The following is a 16,704-nucleotide window of genomic DNA, read 5'->3' as shown; positions in this document are numbered from 1 at the left end:
GTAAACTGACGAAGTAAATTTTAGGCTTCACTGTCTAAAATTATTAAAGCTTAGCCAGTCATCCTAGAGGACCTAGGTAAACTGTAGGTTATTGTCTTTATTGTGATAGGTACCAGTATTAATTCTGTATTACAAGGTTACTGAATGAGTAGTTAAGGGTTAATTAAAAATTAACCAGTTAGGAATAGAGTTGTAATTCCTTTACTAATTAAGTTCCCCGGGCAGCATTTCTCAATTATCACACGTGTGTGTGTTGTATCACGGTGAAGTGATTAGAATATTGTGTAAACTAGACACCTAGTGATTAACTAATTAAGCGATTAGTTCTGGGTTGTTATTATTATTGTTGTTGTTAACTAATTAACTGCGGCAAATATATTTGTCAGCTTAAGGTTAATAAAGATTCCAAGGTGTGTTGTGTTTTGTTGTGTTTTCTAGTGAACTAAACGTGCTATATTACATATACTTTATATAAGATCGTATCTCTGTTTATACCTAGAGCCGAGCTACTCGGGTATACACTGCCCGATACAGAGAGATCTAATAGATATACAGTTAGGAGAGATATTTGGATAATCGTGTTTCATTCAGTTACGGGTATTATAGGATCCCCGTGACATTATCATACAGGTTACTTTTAAAAGTACAATAAACAATTTATTTAAAGGAAGTACAGGAGCTGGGTTTTTTATCTTTACCGCCTGGATTCGATAAAGAATTTAAATGGTGGAAGTTTAGCCAAACCAATTTGACATGAGGTTTCTTTAGACTAGGGTCCACACCCTCGGATTGAATGTTAGGTTAAATAAGACTACAATGTCCATTAAAAAGTCTCCAAACATTATATCTGTCTGTCTGTCTGTATGTATGTGTGTTTGTTTGCCCCCTACCCCTCCCCCTCTCTCTGTCTCTGTGTGTGTGTGTGTGTGTCTCTCTCTCCCCTCTCTCTCTCTCTCTCTCTCTCTCTCTCTCTCTCTCCTCTCTCTCTCTCTCTCTCTCTCTCCTCTCGGGTCTCTCTCTCTCTCTCTCTCTCTTTTTTTACTCTCTCTCTCTCTTTCTCTCTCCTCTCTCTCTCTCTCTCTCTCTATCTCTCTCTTCTGTCTCTCTCAATCTCCTCTCCTCTCTCTCTCACTCTCTCCTCTCCTCTCTGTCTCTCTCTCGCTCTTGTCTCTCTCTCTCTCTCTCTCTCCTCTCCTCACTCTCTCTATTGTCTCTCTCTCTCTCTCTCTCTCTCTCTCTCTCTCTCTCTCTCTCTCTCAAGATCTCTCTCCGCTCTCTCTCTCACTCTCTTATTGTCTGTATCGCTCTCTCTCTCTCTCTCTCTCTCTCTCTCTCTCTCTCTCTCTCTCTCTCTCTCTCTCTCTCTCTCTCTCTCTCTCTCTCTCTCTCTCTCTCTCTCTCTCTCTCTCTCTCTCTCGTTTTTTTTTATTTAATTTATTTATTCATTCATTCATTCATTTGTTCACTCATTCATCCTAAAATATCTTGTTTGTTTGTTTTGGTTTCAGACACTGTCTCGTACGTATCAGTTTGTATATTGGATGATGAACTTGTCTGGAGGCAGATGTTACGAGAGAACAGGACCTAACACTTAGTATGTGTAATAACTACTTATTATATATCCGCTTCGCACTCACGTATCACGCCTTTGTAACACGAATTATCTTTAAAAGTAGCAGTACCACTTGGAAAATATCGTACTATCCAGTGAAGACTACACAAAGGTAACAACTCTTTCTTTCTTTATATAGTTATCAGTGTTGCTTTGAAAATCACTGTATTTTTATTGTATTGAAATGGAATGAAAAAGTATATTTGACTCAAACTAGCATAAAATAAACTGAGTAACTCAAAAACAGATTAGGAAATTAAATTGCCGTATAATATATACTTAAGGAGATGACGTCGGATATCCTTATACCGTTGACACACCAATGACGGTTCTGTCCTATGCGTTTTAATGCGTACTGATCCGTATTAGGAATTGCCGATGAGACACCGCCCAATCCGTTTTGAACCGAGACACACCAAAATACGCTTGTTAGAGGTCGTATTTTGGGGGAATTGACATCATACAATAAATTACGTCATACATTCTACAGGGTTGTGCGACAATGGGATATGAATGAATGAATGAATCAGGAGATAACCATATAGAGTTTTTAGATTTACGGGTGTTATTGTCTATTTGATCCCGCAAATGCCATTTTTGAACTAAGGCGTTAAAAACAGTGTAAAGAACTGTGCCAAAAAATACATATATCACATAGAGAAGTTATTATTGTAAATGTATATAATCTATTCCAATCAAATTGGTTCAAGTGTAACAGGTGATCGAACAATAGTTACCGACCTTGTACCCAAAAATCTCCAAAAAGTGTTATTGGACGTTCCATATTGGATGGTAAAAGCTCTGTTGGATGCGCGTGCTCATTACCAAAATAACAGAAACGTCACTCTTGTTTGTGGGGCGGGACGTAGCCCAGTGGTAAAGTGCACGCTTGATGCGCGGTCGGTCTCGGATCGATCCCCGTCGGTGGGCTCATTGGGCTATTTCTCGTTCCAGCCAGTGCACCACGACTGGTATATCAAAGGCCGTGGTATGTACTATCCTGTCTGTGGGATGGTGCATATAAAAGATCCCTTGCTGCTAATCGAAAAGAGTAGCCCATGAAGTGGCGACGGCGGGATTCCTCTCTCACTATCTGTGTGGTCCTTAACCATATGTCTGACGCCTTATAACCGTACATAAAATGTGTTGAGTGCGTCGTTAAATAAAACAGTTCTTTCTTTCTCTCGTTTGTTTTAGTTTGTCCTTGATTTAACCCTGCCTGAGGCAATGTTATCCGATGAAACAATACAGAAATTTCTCGATTTTCTTGTTGCCTTAATTATGTTTGATAATTATTGGTCCAATACGGATATTCACCACAATGTGAAGTCATGCAATAAAATCCCATATTGTAAACAAAATTGTATAATAACCTTATAGTATCACGTAATTACCGCAATGCAATTTCTGGATGGAATCGAAATGATTCCAACACACTTCGTGGTCCAAATATATATTTGTAATTGCGTTAAGATGAGTACACTTCACCAAAATGTGGCGTACCGTCAGAGTACACTGGCAGTGGTCACACTGAGATGGAGGATCCCTCTTCAAGATAAATGAATGGATCAAGTAGATATGACCGATGCGAACACGACACAAGGCTATTTCATCGTTCCTGCACTGCCTATAGGAGGAGTGCCACTCTCCCAAGACTGGGTTGATACCATGACGCTTGTTCGCAACCGTACCGTCCCAATTATTTTGCCACGTCGAAAAGATAAATTGGTTAATACCATGTTTAAAAATTAGTATAGGGCACGCCAACCCTGGCATGAGGCAAATCCAAGCAGACGTGGCAGCTGAATCTGCCTTTTCATTACCTCTGATGCGAAGATATCTGGGCACCCAACAAAATACAATATATTTATTGGCAATGGACAAAAAGACAGACTTTCGTATCACCATTTCAATTAAGGGATGATCCGGCTTCATATTGCACAAAGATTGAGGACACTAAAGTCGACACTGGGGAGTTCCTTCCTCGTATGGAGAAACAGGTAAAATGCCGATTCGTTTACAAATATATAAAAGGACAATATCATATTGGTGTAAAATTATTTTGTATAAGGATAATAAATTAATCTCTATTTTATATAAGAATTTATTATATAAATATTGTAACGGATATATGTCTCCTTGGTTAGATAATGTTAAACGTATTTTAGATAATTGTGGGCTGAGTTTTGTGTGGCAACAACAAGGTTTCTCAAGTAAGGGATGGTTGATATCTTTAATAGAAACAAGACTTAAAGATCAATTTCGCCAAGAATGGAATAGTAATAAGTTAAATACCTCAAAAGGTAAAATTTATAATTGTATAAAACCGGAATTTAATCAAGAATTTTACATATTTCTGCCAAAAACTGTATCACTTCCGTTGCTTAAATTTCGAACTGGTAACCACTTATTACCTGTAGAACGAGGTCGTTGGAGTAACATCCCTTACTTGGAAAGATATTGTACATTATGCCAGAATGAGTGTGTAGGAGATGAATATCATGCTTTGTTTGAATGTCCTGTATTTTTGACAGAAAGAAAATTATTTTTAAAAAAAGAATTTATAACACGACCAAACTTCTATAAGTTTTCTATGTTGTTGCAAGAGAAACGGCTGTCAAGATTACGAAAACTTAGTAAATTTGTTAGTCTAATAATGACAAAATTTAGAGATCAACAGTAATTAAGTTTATTATTTGTAGCAGTATATATTATATGTATGTACAGTATGTTATACATGTATATTGCCACCATCCACCTTGGCACATGTACCACCGTTGGTGGTCTTTATGTGAATAAAGAAGTTGGAGTTGAAGTTCTCGCTAAAACAACATAACGAGTGACGAGGAACGATCCAAATCAAGCGTATCGATAACAGTTCCATCATTATGAACAGCCTTTGTAGTCGCGTACAAGTTTTCTAATGTGTTGTTTATGCGCTCGATGTATCGCTACCTTGTGGCATTATTATATAAAAACAAATAGTAATTTTACACATCACAGACCGCCTCCATTTTGCAAATGAAATGTCACATGACTTGTACCATGTGGTCTAAACGACCCGAACTGAACCGTTTTCACCAATGTTCCATTGACACACCAGAATCCAAAACCGTACTGACCCGTACGCGTGCTGCTCAATCCACATACATATGTGACTTTAGACCAGCACGGATTGAAAGTGTCCTATCTGGATGAAAACGGATTGATCCATTTTGAAGTTTGGTGTGTCAACGGCATTACATAAAAATAAACTAGTGCATGTGGAGTTTTTGTTTTGTGGGGGTTTTTTTGTTTGTTTTTTTGGAGGGTGAGTTCAGAACGCTGGACAACTTTCAGTGTAAAGTTGCTATTGACATGTTTTTGTTTGACGACTGTTAATGTATATGTCAATATTCAATAAATGTAGTGCCGTGACCTCGATTAAATATCACATATTTTTATTACACTTGATATGCTAGCTATATAGAGGATACTCCCCGGGTGTCTTGTGATATCATAATTTATCAGCACGAGTTGATAAATGTATCAAATCCGAGGCTTCCCGAGGATTTTTATTCTTTCATTAACGAGAAAGTTTGTGAAAATACCGATAGACGCAACTCATTCCAACTTTGACACAGTGTAGGGGCTTGACACGTGGCTCGCTGTAATGGCCGTGACCTAGATAAGATGGACGATATTTGTCGGTGCTTATCCTCATTTATGTGAGAGTAGTTGTTAATACTGCTAATATTTTTTGTACGCCAACCGAACTACGTTTAAACCACTGTGTTCCCGGTAGAGGATTTTTTATTGTTGTACAAGACAGATAGAATGGAGTTTCAGGGAAACAATAATCAACTGGTCGTAAAGACTTGTACAGTTTGTATACTGCAACAGGACAGCGTGCGAGATTTATAGGCGTTGCCCACATTTTTGGAGTGACATGTAGATTTATCCCGGTGTGACTTTTGCTTTGGCGCTCGTTAAATTCAAGATACTCCATGCCATTGGTATCTGTTTTTAATTCAAATGTCTCCCCAGCCCACGTTTCTGTGTTCATGTGAAACCCTCAGGCGTAGAAAGAACCGAGTTCGCCAGCGTCATACAATTTGTCGACTTCGGAAACCGATATCGTCTGCGATCGGTTTGGTAAATTTCCATTCCCTTTTGTTTAAGCTCTACTTTTTTTGCCGTCAATACTTGTCGAGCTTTGCTAAATTCAATACTACGGTTGAGTGAATATCCACAATTGTGTCTTAGCAGGTGTCTGTCTATGGAACTGAAAAGAAATATTTTATTGCATTCGGTTCGAATTCATCTCCGTTCTTTTTGCGTATGGCCAGAATGAATTTACACACCGAAATACTCAGCTCTTTAGGTGGGATATCATGTATATTTCTGGTTTCATTTTGCGTTTGCAGATATTCTTGAAAGGTTTTTGTGTCTCCTAACGTTTTTTTCTCGTTGTATTTTTGTTTTGTTCTTCATCAGTTGTTCTTTCAATATCATCGTTGTCAATGTCAACAAACTTTCCACGTCTTGGTGACGTCTGATGACTGCCTACTGTCAGTGACTGTGGAGGATGAACTAACCTTAATATGTAGCCTTGCACATGAAAGATGTGGTCAGTTCCATCAAGTTGTACAGTGTACACTCCATTATCTGTACAATTTAAAATAGTTGCAAACCCTGATCTGTCAATGTTTACATTATCAACAGCTTCAAATACCTGAATGGCAGCCACTTTTTAGGTGAGATGAAACAAAAAAGTAGTTCCTGATAATTGACTTAAATAGAATGCAGTGATTAAAATTTTACCAATTAAGATTATAAGATTCGATATCTCCAAAGGAGAATATCGCAGAAGATATCGCAAATTATAGTGCCAGCGATATCTCCGACTAAAGACTTTAATGGATGATATATATGTGTTCGTGTGTGTGTGTGTGTACGTGTGCGTGCGTGTCTCTCTCTCTCTACCTATATATCTCTTGCATTCTCTTTCAGATTCACTATATTGTAGCTTGTGTTGAAAATGTCTGGGGAATAAATTTTGGATTATATAAATGATGTTCATGACTCAAAAATAAACGAATTAAAGCAAAACAGATTATGATATCGCCGTATAAACAATGATTCGCATTAAGATTTAAGAACGCGTGTTCTAGTATTATATGCATTGCTCTACCTCTTTGGACGGAATAATGCCGTGGTATGTACTGTTCTCTCTATGGGAAAGTCCATTTAGGATACGAACCCACTATCTACCAGCTGCAATCTGTAGACCTTGACTGCGTCGTAAAGAAGAGTTGCCTAACAGTATGGATTTGTCCATAGTCAAGGTCAATCAGCCTAGAATCGGCAAGTTGATGAGTTGAAAAACTCAACTATTGTGTTGTTGTGTCTAACAATACTGTACATAGTTACGGTAGGGATTACACATTCGGAACAATCGTCACATTGATGGATTAGACAACTGAGTCGATGGAATCCAGTCAACGGCTGGCTTGATCTTTAAAAATACTGCAATATTTTTACTGAAATGCACAAAAGATACAACAATGTGTCAATATTTAACAGCTATTTATGATTAACAGAACACAAATCAATATGTATTTGAACTCTCCACCCCAACCGTCCTCTCCCCCTAAAAAAAAAAAAAAAAAACCCAAAGAAAACAATCAAAAACAACATACACACACAAACCCCACCCCCAAAACCCAAAGAAACAACACATTACATTGCTATAGTGCCATGGCGTCATATATATTTTTTGTTATTCCACTGCCCTCTTTACTTTCTCTCCTTTGAATTTCATCTCACATTGTTTCCCCGATCTGGCAACTACTTCAATCTTTTAACTTCTTTCAATGTCCGCCTATACATCCCCGTCTTTGTCTATGCTCCTCATCTACCGATGGTCGTTAGTTAGTGCCGTGGGTCAGACCAGCTTTATTAGTGGCAGAGAATGAGGATGTCGGGTGGGTGCAGGGAAGTACACAGATACTGCACCCGTGGAGGAAGTTCAAACAGGTAGGTTATGGTGTGGACAGCTCAGAAAACAGAGTCGGGGCAAATTGACAGACAAGTTCGAAACAGATTGAAATTATGCAAGAAAATATAAAGTTTATTTCTAAAGAGAATGATAGGCACAGTGTGATAGATGAGCCAGCTTTGAAGGGATTTGAACCACTGTCGTCAGCTTTGTCAAACAGCCTATCCATTAGACCACGGCATTCACTCCATGACGTCATGTGTATTGCTTACAATCATCGATGAAATTGCGATATGGTCTATATCCAAGAACGTTTGTATCTTGCGATCACAGTATATATATATATATTGTAATGGACCCTACTAGTGTGTCCATTAATTATTATGTGTTTATTGTAATGTACGAAATCACGTGATCAACACGTTAATGGCAAACCGCTGATTTTGACACTAGCTGAGAGTAAATTTATTTTACTTAATAAGACGATATTTCGATGAACTCTAAATAGCCTAGAATTATATTGTTTCCCATAGTTAATGTTATTTCTGGAGTTTAAAATATTTCTATTTATGTGTGTATTCGCAGACGAATACTTCGATGTCTGCCATATTGACTTCACCGGTGTTGTTGCCACAGGGGTCGAAAATACAACACGTGTTAAAAATAAATTAATTTGTTAACTTTAAAACGTTGTAAAATGGTGTTAAATGACAAAGCTATTTGTTTATAATGTGTACAGAATTACTCTGATATATGCTGTACGAGTTTACTGGTGATTTTTATAGGACTTGGTTGTCTATTTTTATAGCACAGCTTTTGGATACATTATCACACAATAATGGGGCATGGATTTACGTCGACTTATATTGTAAAATGAATTGTTGTATAATATTAAGTATTGCTGTTCCCCACTAATTCCGTTTGGGGCAGAGTTTGCCCCTTCATATTTACTATATGAAAAATTTAAAAAACAAGTAGCAATAGACGTAAATGTTCGGAGCAAGTCGAATGGCCGACTCGAAGTTTGTCCTGTAAATTGTACAGCTAATACTTACTTGATTTTGGGGCAGTAAAGTGCACATGCATACTGAATAATAGTAGATTCTAGATCCGTTAGGGGCAACACACGTTATTTATACGGTTATTTAGTATTTTCCTTTGTGAAATAGATCCGATCTGGTGTATCGTCAAGCCAAATTACGTAACGCAATTGGTTAGATGAAAAGTATAAACAGCGCGTTTGTTTATCACTTTGCATTTCGATGTTAAAGTCATAACATCTAAAATAATAATAAGAACAAAATGGAAGATTACCGCTATGACAAATAGTTAACTATTTAAGGCTGACATTTGGAATGGAGATTGACACAGTTTACAAGCAGTTTAAAGTATTTAAACCAAATGAAATTATAATTGTGCCTGCATTCCTATTACACTGGTTTTGAGAAGTTCATAGCTCAGCCTCACTTGAACACCAGCCAGGATCCCCCCCCCCCCCCCCCCCCCCCCGCCATGAAACCGTGGGCTGGCGAAGTCAGAACATGGATCCATGGTGGGCGTGCCTGAACCTTTTTGGAGAGGGGCACGGGTAAAAAAGTTCCAATTCCAGCTAGGATCTACTGGATAACGATGTCGATGCTGCTGTGCTATTTTGCCTGCTTATCTGCTACAGTAAATAAATATGAATTGATGTTTTCCCCCATTCCTGACTTGTTCCTTTTGTTAGCCGGGTGGCTTACAATATATATATATAATATATATATATATATATATATATATATATATATATATATATATATATATATATATATATATATATATATATATATATATATATATATATATATATTGCTTTTGTAGATGGAACTACGTTTACTCTACTTATGTTCAGCAAAGGAATGTTCACCTGTGGCCTACAATGTAAATAATAGATGAGATGTTAAAAATATAACAATATTACAGTGCTGTCCGGTGTATCGGCGCACCTAAGCATTCAAAAATCATTTTCTATGTGAACACTGTGAAATACTTAATAAAATGTGTCTCTCGCCAATGAAGCAGTGCATAATCTGAGATACGCTACAAATTGTTTTATGTCTGTAGTAAATAAAAAATTTAAATTGTCCATAAATGTAGACACCCCTTTGTATCCAAAACAATTTGCATGTCCGGTGATTCGGCGCAGTAGATGTGGATCGGTGACCCTGCTATTTATAAACCACCCATGACCTCACTTTGTAGCCCATAAACGCTACACTATTGTCCCAGGATTATTTTGGTACTTTTTTGTTTTGTCTTGTTGAAAAACATTACTATTTAAATGAAAGATTACACATGACCCATCTCGTGATCAGTTTCGGAATCGTTTTCTTGGGTGCCACAGTACTGCAGATGCATACATGTTCATTATCATGCATGGCTAAGATACCTACATGGATTTTTTTCTCGGGTAGATTGTGCACACACGTGGATCTTATTTCATATTATTATTTAAAGAAATATAAATATATATATATAAAAAAAAATTTTTTTTTTTTTTTTTTTTTTTTTTTGTAACAATGTGACAATTGTGAACTGGGATGACTGTCAAATAAGGTGTAAAACTTTTGTTTTGTTTGCATTTGTATAAAAATAACCGATAAAAAGAATCACTATAATTTTTAAAATGCGGGAACGGTGTTTTTAGACTAATTTTAACATTCTTAATATCAATAAGGCTGACCTACTTCGCGTTTATATACACGAAAGTAGATGAATTATTTATTTTGAAATTATGATATAATTATTGATAATTATAAAAAAAAAAAAAATGGTACCCGTAACAATAAATATGTTGATACTTGATTAAACATTGAAAATGGAGTTGAACTTTAATTCGTTAAAAACACAACAACATGACAATGTCCTAAGCATACTTGAGCAATATTCCAAGTGCGCCGAATTACCAAGTGTGCCGAATCACCGGACGCGCCGATACACCGGACACGGTTGTATATAACTTCAATCATAATATATATTTTTAAATAATAAATTGTTGTTGTTTAAATACTATTTTGTTTTGGTACAAAGATACTGTTAGCGACGAGGCATCAGCATATGTGGATCTGTTACTCTGGAAAACGGTAAAGTTGTGTAATAAAACCGGCTCATTTCATGTATTTTTCTTATTCAGTATAAATAAAATAACTGGTTACTGTTTTCAGATATCGACTTTATCCTGTCCTGTTCAGGTCAATCTTTGGTATGATAAAGTCGATATCTATGTATGAATGAAATGAGCCGTTTTTATCACAAGATCTATCACCCTAAATGGACTCTGGGTCTTTCCCATTCCAATCAGTGCCTCAGGACTGATACATCAAATGCCGTGGTATGTACTGACAGCTAGTTAGACATATTCTAGGTTCAGACTATCAACTGTCATGGCGGAGTTGGCCAACTCGGCAGTTGCGTTGTAATTCCCCCCACTCCCAATCGGTCGTAGGAGTCTGCAATCGAGTTGTATGAGCGCTCAAGACCAGCAACTGGAGAAATCGGCGAGTTTGGCCGACTCCGCCGTGGCAGTTGGTAGTCTGAGTGTTGAAATAATAATTTATTAGACACCAAGTAGTCACTTGACTTAAGATGTGCCCAGGTAGTGTTAACCAAACATTCCTTTCTTCCAGATGAAGCTTTTGCTTGTTCTGTTGTTGATCACGTGCGTCGCCTTCCAGCAACTTGATGCTTGGCCGAGAGTGCGAGTTCGCGTTACGTTTAAAAAGAAGTCAGTTGCAGGTAACTATATATACAAAGGAAAAAAAGAAGACATTTTTATTCCCCCCCCCCCCCCCCCCCGCTACCGATTCCTGTCGGGATGCATGTGCTCCCTTGCACTTGCCAGCGCGGGCAGTCCCCTCTTCCACCCACCCCAACCCTTTTCTTGTCCTGAACGGAGAAGCCAGCCGATGCCGCCATCTGCGCCCAAGGACAGGCGTGCCCTACAACAGCTTGTTCTGAATTTGCACGTAAAACCCTATGACCATGATATGTTTTATTTAACGACGCACCTCAAACACATTTTATCCACGATTATATGGCGTCAAATATAAAGAACCATACAGATAATAAGAGAGGAAACCCGCTTAGCAGCCAGATATGGTTTATATGTATCATCACAAATACAGGATAGTACATACCACGACATTTGTGACACCAGTTATGGACCACTGACGGGAATCGATCCTAGACAGATTGCGCATCAAGCGAGCGTTTTACCAGTATATACCACCACAGGCTTAATACACACATTTTAACAGTGATTGCTGAAGTAACTTGTAGTAGTAATAGTAGTAGTACTGGTAACATCATTGGTACTTATAATAACATTTGCTGTAGTAGAAGTAGTAGTAATAATAGTAGCAGCAGTAGCAGTAGCAGTAGTAGTAATGGTAGTAGTAGTACTACTAGTAGTAGTAGTAGTAGTAGTAGTAGTAGTAGTAGTAGTAGTAGTAGTAGTAGTAGTAGTAGTAGTAGCAGCAGTAGTAATAGTAGTAGTGGTTGTGGTGGTGGTATCGTGTAGCTGAATCCAAAAGTATCCATCCGGGTTCAGATGAGGGCTCAGGGTGAGCCAGACCTCTGTGGTCGTGATGTGTTGAAGGATGTTCTAGACGATCCTGGTCGGGTATAGGTGCGCGGTGTCTTGCTGAAGGACAATTTTCTGTAGAACTGGGAAACTCTGAAAGAGTTGAACTTGGCAACTGTAATGCTGAGCAAAGATGCCATTCCCTTGATAAGGACCTGATTCAGGTCCACTCTGCTTCACAGCATCACGCGTAGACTTGTAGGTCTACCCAGGCGCGGTTCTTCATCGCCCAGTCATCAGCAGAACGTTAACACTAGCCTCTCTCCAGACTGTTGATAGTCGGTGAACATAATGGTCTACCGTTGTCGTTAGTTTCATTTGGCACGATTGTGTGCCCACACTTCAGATGTGTCAAACGGTACATGTGGGCCCGGACCTGTCTTCCAGCCGGACGATAGTTGTAGAGGTATCGATCTGCTAGTCGTCGCGGCACTGTCGGACATCTGAGTCCATGCTTATAAAACGTTTAGAGATTATATTCAATATTTATATGACATTACACGCATATCAATTGTATGGCGTTGCCAAAATGTTACGGTCTCGGATTCTATTAGAGTCTTAAGTCCAAAATTTAAAACGTTTATACTCACGGGGCCTGGTGGTTCTCGGTGGTCGTTCTACTGGTTTTGTCGACGGCCTGGAAACATGTCGCAAATGTTTCCAAATCACTGTGAAAAAGGTTTGTTACTTCTTCTAAAGTTTGACGTCCTTTACACGTTTATTATTTATTACAAACAGGTGGAGATGTCGCGAGAGACCTCGACACAGACGAGGATGGGTATTTGGACGAGACTGAGTTAGAGAAATACCTCGGCCAGCGAGACGTTCTCGACTTCGTGGAGGCTTTAGATAAAAACGGTAGGCATTATATTAAGCTTGGATCTCAAAAATTCTGTCACACGTCGCAAATGGTTGCCGTGGTTATTTTCTGTTAAGATGCAGACGCTGACAGTTCTTGACATAACGTGTAGTTAGAGGGAAATCAATGTGGTCTCATTAGCATTTTCTATAATAATGTTTCCAATCCTGAAAGTACGTTTGTAATCTTTAGTATTCCGTTAAACATCAGTATTTTTGTGCTGTTACTATTAATTTTTAGTTGACATTCATTGTAATGCTGGTAAAAAGTATTTAAAGTATGTTGTAGGTCAGCTGCATTTCTTGCTAATAATGCCGCCGTATCACTTGCATTATGTGTGGTCCTGACCCATACAAATATAATTAAAATGTGTTGAGTGCGTCGTTAATTAAAACATTCCTTCCCTCCTTCTTCCTCTGAAGTTTACCCAGTATTTGTTTATGTACATAACATATTCAGTATTTAATATTATAATTAATAGGTGTTTTTCTTTACTCCAGGTGACGGGCAGCTCTCCGTTGATGAGTTTAATGACAAGCAGTAATTAACCAATCAATCAATCAGGTAAATTAGACCGTTTAAAGGGACATTCCTGAGTTTGCTGCATTGTAAGATGTTTCCGACTAATAAAATATTTCTACGATTAAACTTACATATTAAATATATTTTCTTGTTTAGAATATTAGTGTATGTATATTCAATGTGTTTCTGGTCGTCTTAATATTTGTAAGAAACCCAAACTGGATTTTGTCTTCAAATAATTTCGTACGTACGAAAAAATATATTTAAGGAAATAAAATGAAATTTAACCTAATACAAATATTAGAACGATCGAAAACACGTTTAATATGCAGCCACTAATATTTTATCAAGAAAAATATATTTGATATTTTATTACAATCGTTAAAAAATTCTCTGTTAGTCGATAACATCTTAAAACTTGCAGCAGAAATGTCCCTTTAAGAGGAATTAGCATGCAAGCACAAAACTAAGACTGAAATGCCTTACTATGGGAACAATTCCTGATTTTAATAACAGGCTGTGACCATAGTAAGCGTGTTTGAACCCTCGTATTATAAGCTAGTTAACACCCACCAAACACACAAACAAACAAACAAACATATAAACAAACAAACTGAAATGAAACTGAATCTTTGTCTTTAGTATCATAAATACTTATCTGTATTTTCAAAATAAAGAAACAGACGTGTTTTTAGTCTGAATGAAATTATAATTAATGTCTTATTTAAAAACACGAGTCATTTTATATATTTTCACATAAATTAATATACATGGTTTGTACCTAATATTCCGAAATTATTATTTCGTGGTACCTTTTTGACAGTCTGCACACACACGGGTCCTGCATGTGAAGGAGTTGTCGAATATATCACATATATTTATGGAAACATTTAAAGATTTCAATTTGGATAAAATATTTTTTTCACAAAATCTATTTATTTGAAATCGACCACGTCCCACTTTTGTTTCAAGTTAAACCTGGTGCTTGAAGTTAAAAGTAAGTTTTGTTTAACGACACCACTAGAGCACATTGATTAATTAATCATCGGCTATTGGATGTCACAAAATGTGGTAATTATGACTCGTAGTCATCAGAGGAAACTCGCTACATTTATCGTAATGCAAGAACCTCAAGCGAGCACTGAACCGACTGAACTAAATCCCACCCCTCCTGGTGCTTGAATACCGAACATCATTATATCAAAACAGTTTTCATTTCTAACAAATATATATATATATATATATATATATATATATATATATATATATATATATATATATATATATATATATATATATATATATATACTGACACACAATGAAAACGCAAAACAGATATTTTTCAATATTTTGTTGTCATTGATGAAACATATATTTATTGGACTTAAAATAACAATTTATGAGAGGAAGCCATTGATTGGTACTTTTGTCTGAGTTTTAATCCTGGTTTTGTTCTCGTTGCACATAAAATAGCAAAAACACACAAAATAGTGGGAAATGCGTTCACTACATGCTCAATCATGCTGCATGCAATGCACGTGAAATGCCAGTATGTGGACACATAAAAGTCAAGTAACGGTGTCATATTCCTCGTCACATTAAGAATGCCACGACTCGGAGAAGAACAAAGGGAGCGAGCGTTGGGTATGGTTCAAGGGGATACTTCACAAAGCCAAGTTGCTAGGACCTTCAGAGTACATCCATCAACTATTGGACGACTTGTTGAACGTTATCAATAGACCGGGAGTGTCCGTAATCGAACTCGACCTGGTCAACGTCCCGTTACGACCCCACGCCAAGATCGGCAGATTGGACGACACCACCTCCGTGACCGGTTCAGAACTGCTACGATGACAGCAAGCAACACGATAGGACGTCATGGAAGGCCTATCCATCCGATGACGGTCATCCGTCGACTCAGAACGGCTGGACTCAGATGCAGACGCCCGTACAACGGTAACATCATGACACCGCGACATCGTGCTGCGAGACTACAGTTTGCTCTCCAGAATGGTAATCATCCACCAGCCTTTTACCGGAGCATTGTTTTGTCAGATGAGTCCCGTTTCTCTGTCTCCTTTGCCGATGGAAGATCACGTGTATACAGGAGACTCCATGAACGGTACGCTGACGGATGTGCGAAGGAACGTGATCGGTTTGGCGGCGGTTGTCTGATGGATGTCATCATTGTCCACGATGCCCTTACTGCCCAGCGTTGTGTTGACGTTATTCTAAGACCAGTTCTCCAGCCACTTTTGCGCCGTCACCGAAGACCAGGAGGTCCCCTTCTGTTTCAACAAGACAATGCCCGTCCACATACTGCAAGAATTACCTAGGCATTCCTGCAACAAGCCGGTATTACCGTTATGAACTGGCCCGCCGTTTCACCAGATTTGAAGCCAACTGAACACGTGGGATGAGTTAGGACGTCGTGTACATCACCGCCAGCCACCACCGCGTAACGTCGCTGAGCTTGCACAGGCGTTGCAGGAGGAGTGGAGGAACATTCCTGTGGCTTATTTGAGATGTTTGACCCAATCCTTTCCCCGTCGTCTTCACGCATGCTCACGAGCCAATAATGGGCACACCAGATACTGACCTTGATGGGGGGGGGGGGGGGGGGGGGGGGGGGGGGGGGGGGGGGGGGGGGTTTGAACTTTTCGATTACGAATGCAACTCGATTACTGATGATAACTGGCCATGTTTCCATGTGAATGTATCTCATGAATACCAGTCATTAATGTCATATTACATTATCCATCAATTCATTAATAGTTTGTCGTTATTTGCAATGAAAAGTTGTTTTTGCGTTTTCATTGTGTGTCAGTATATATATATATATATATATATATATATAATATATATATATATATATATATATATATATATATATATATATATAAGCTCCTTGGCTGCCGCCATGTTTAAGACTTTTTTAATTCCTGATAATTAACCTTCAAATAATGTGACAAAAACAAAAAGGAAATGTTTTGTGCTGTAAACAAGGTAGATAACTGTATGCTCCTTCCCAGTTAAATAAACCAATCATAGTGTTTTCCCTAGCTTCTTTTAGCATGCTGCAGCACCATGCCTCAATAGTCTAGCACCAA

The 16,704-nt window shown here is 38.1% G+C and overlaps 1 protein-coding gene across 1 annotated transcript in view; it reads left to right on the top strand.

The window, feature by feature from the left end:
- Positions 1-3,585: 3,585 nt before the first annotated feature.
- LOC121370734 (oncomodulin-like) overlaps positions 3,586-16,704 on the top strand; it is a 231,022-nt gene continuing 217,903 nt past the window's right edge. Inside the window, exons 1-4 of the mRNA XM_041496165.1 lie at positions 3,586-3,612; positions 11,258-11,366; positions 12,952-13,071; positions 13,573-13,636. Coding sequence (XP_041352099.1) covers positions 3,601-3,612; positions 11,258-11,366; positions 12,952-13,071; positions 13,573-13,616 — 285 coding nt within the window. The 5' untranslated portion in view covers positions 3,586-3,600 and the 3' untranslated portion in view covers positions 13,617-13,636. The remainder of the gene's footprint in view (positions 3,613-11,257; positions 11,367-12,951; positions 13,072-13,572; positions 13,637-16,704) is intronic.

The sequence above is a fragment of the Gigantopelta aegis genome, chromosome 4 (genome assembly GCF_016097555.1).
Source record: "Gigantopelta aegis isolate Gae_Host chromosome 4, Gae_host_genome, whole genome shotgun sequence".
Lineage (NCBI taxonomy): Eukaryota > Metazoa > Mollusca > Gastropoda > Neomphalida > Peltospiridae > Gigantopelta > Gigantopelta aegis.
This window is presented reverse-complemented; position numbering and strand designations above follow the sequence as displayed.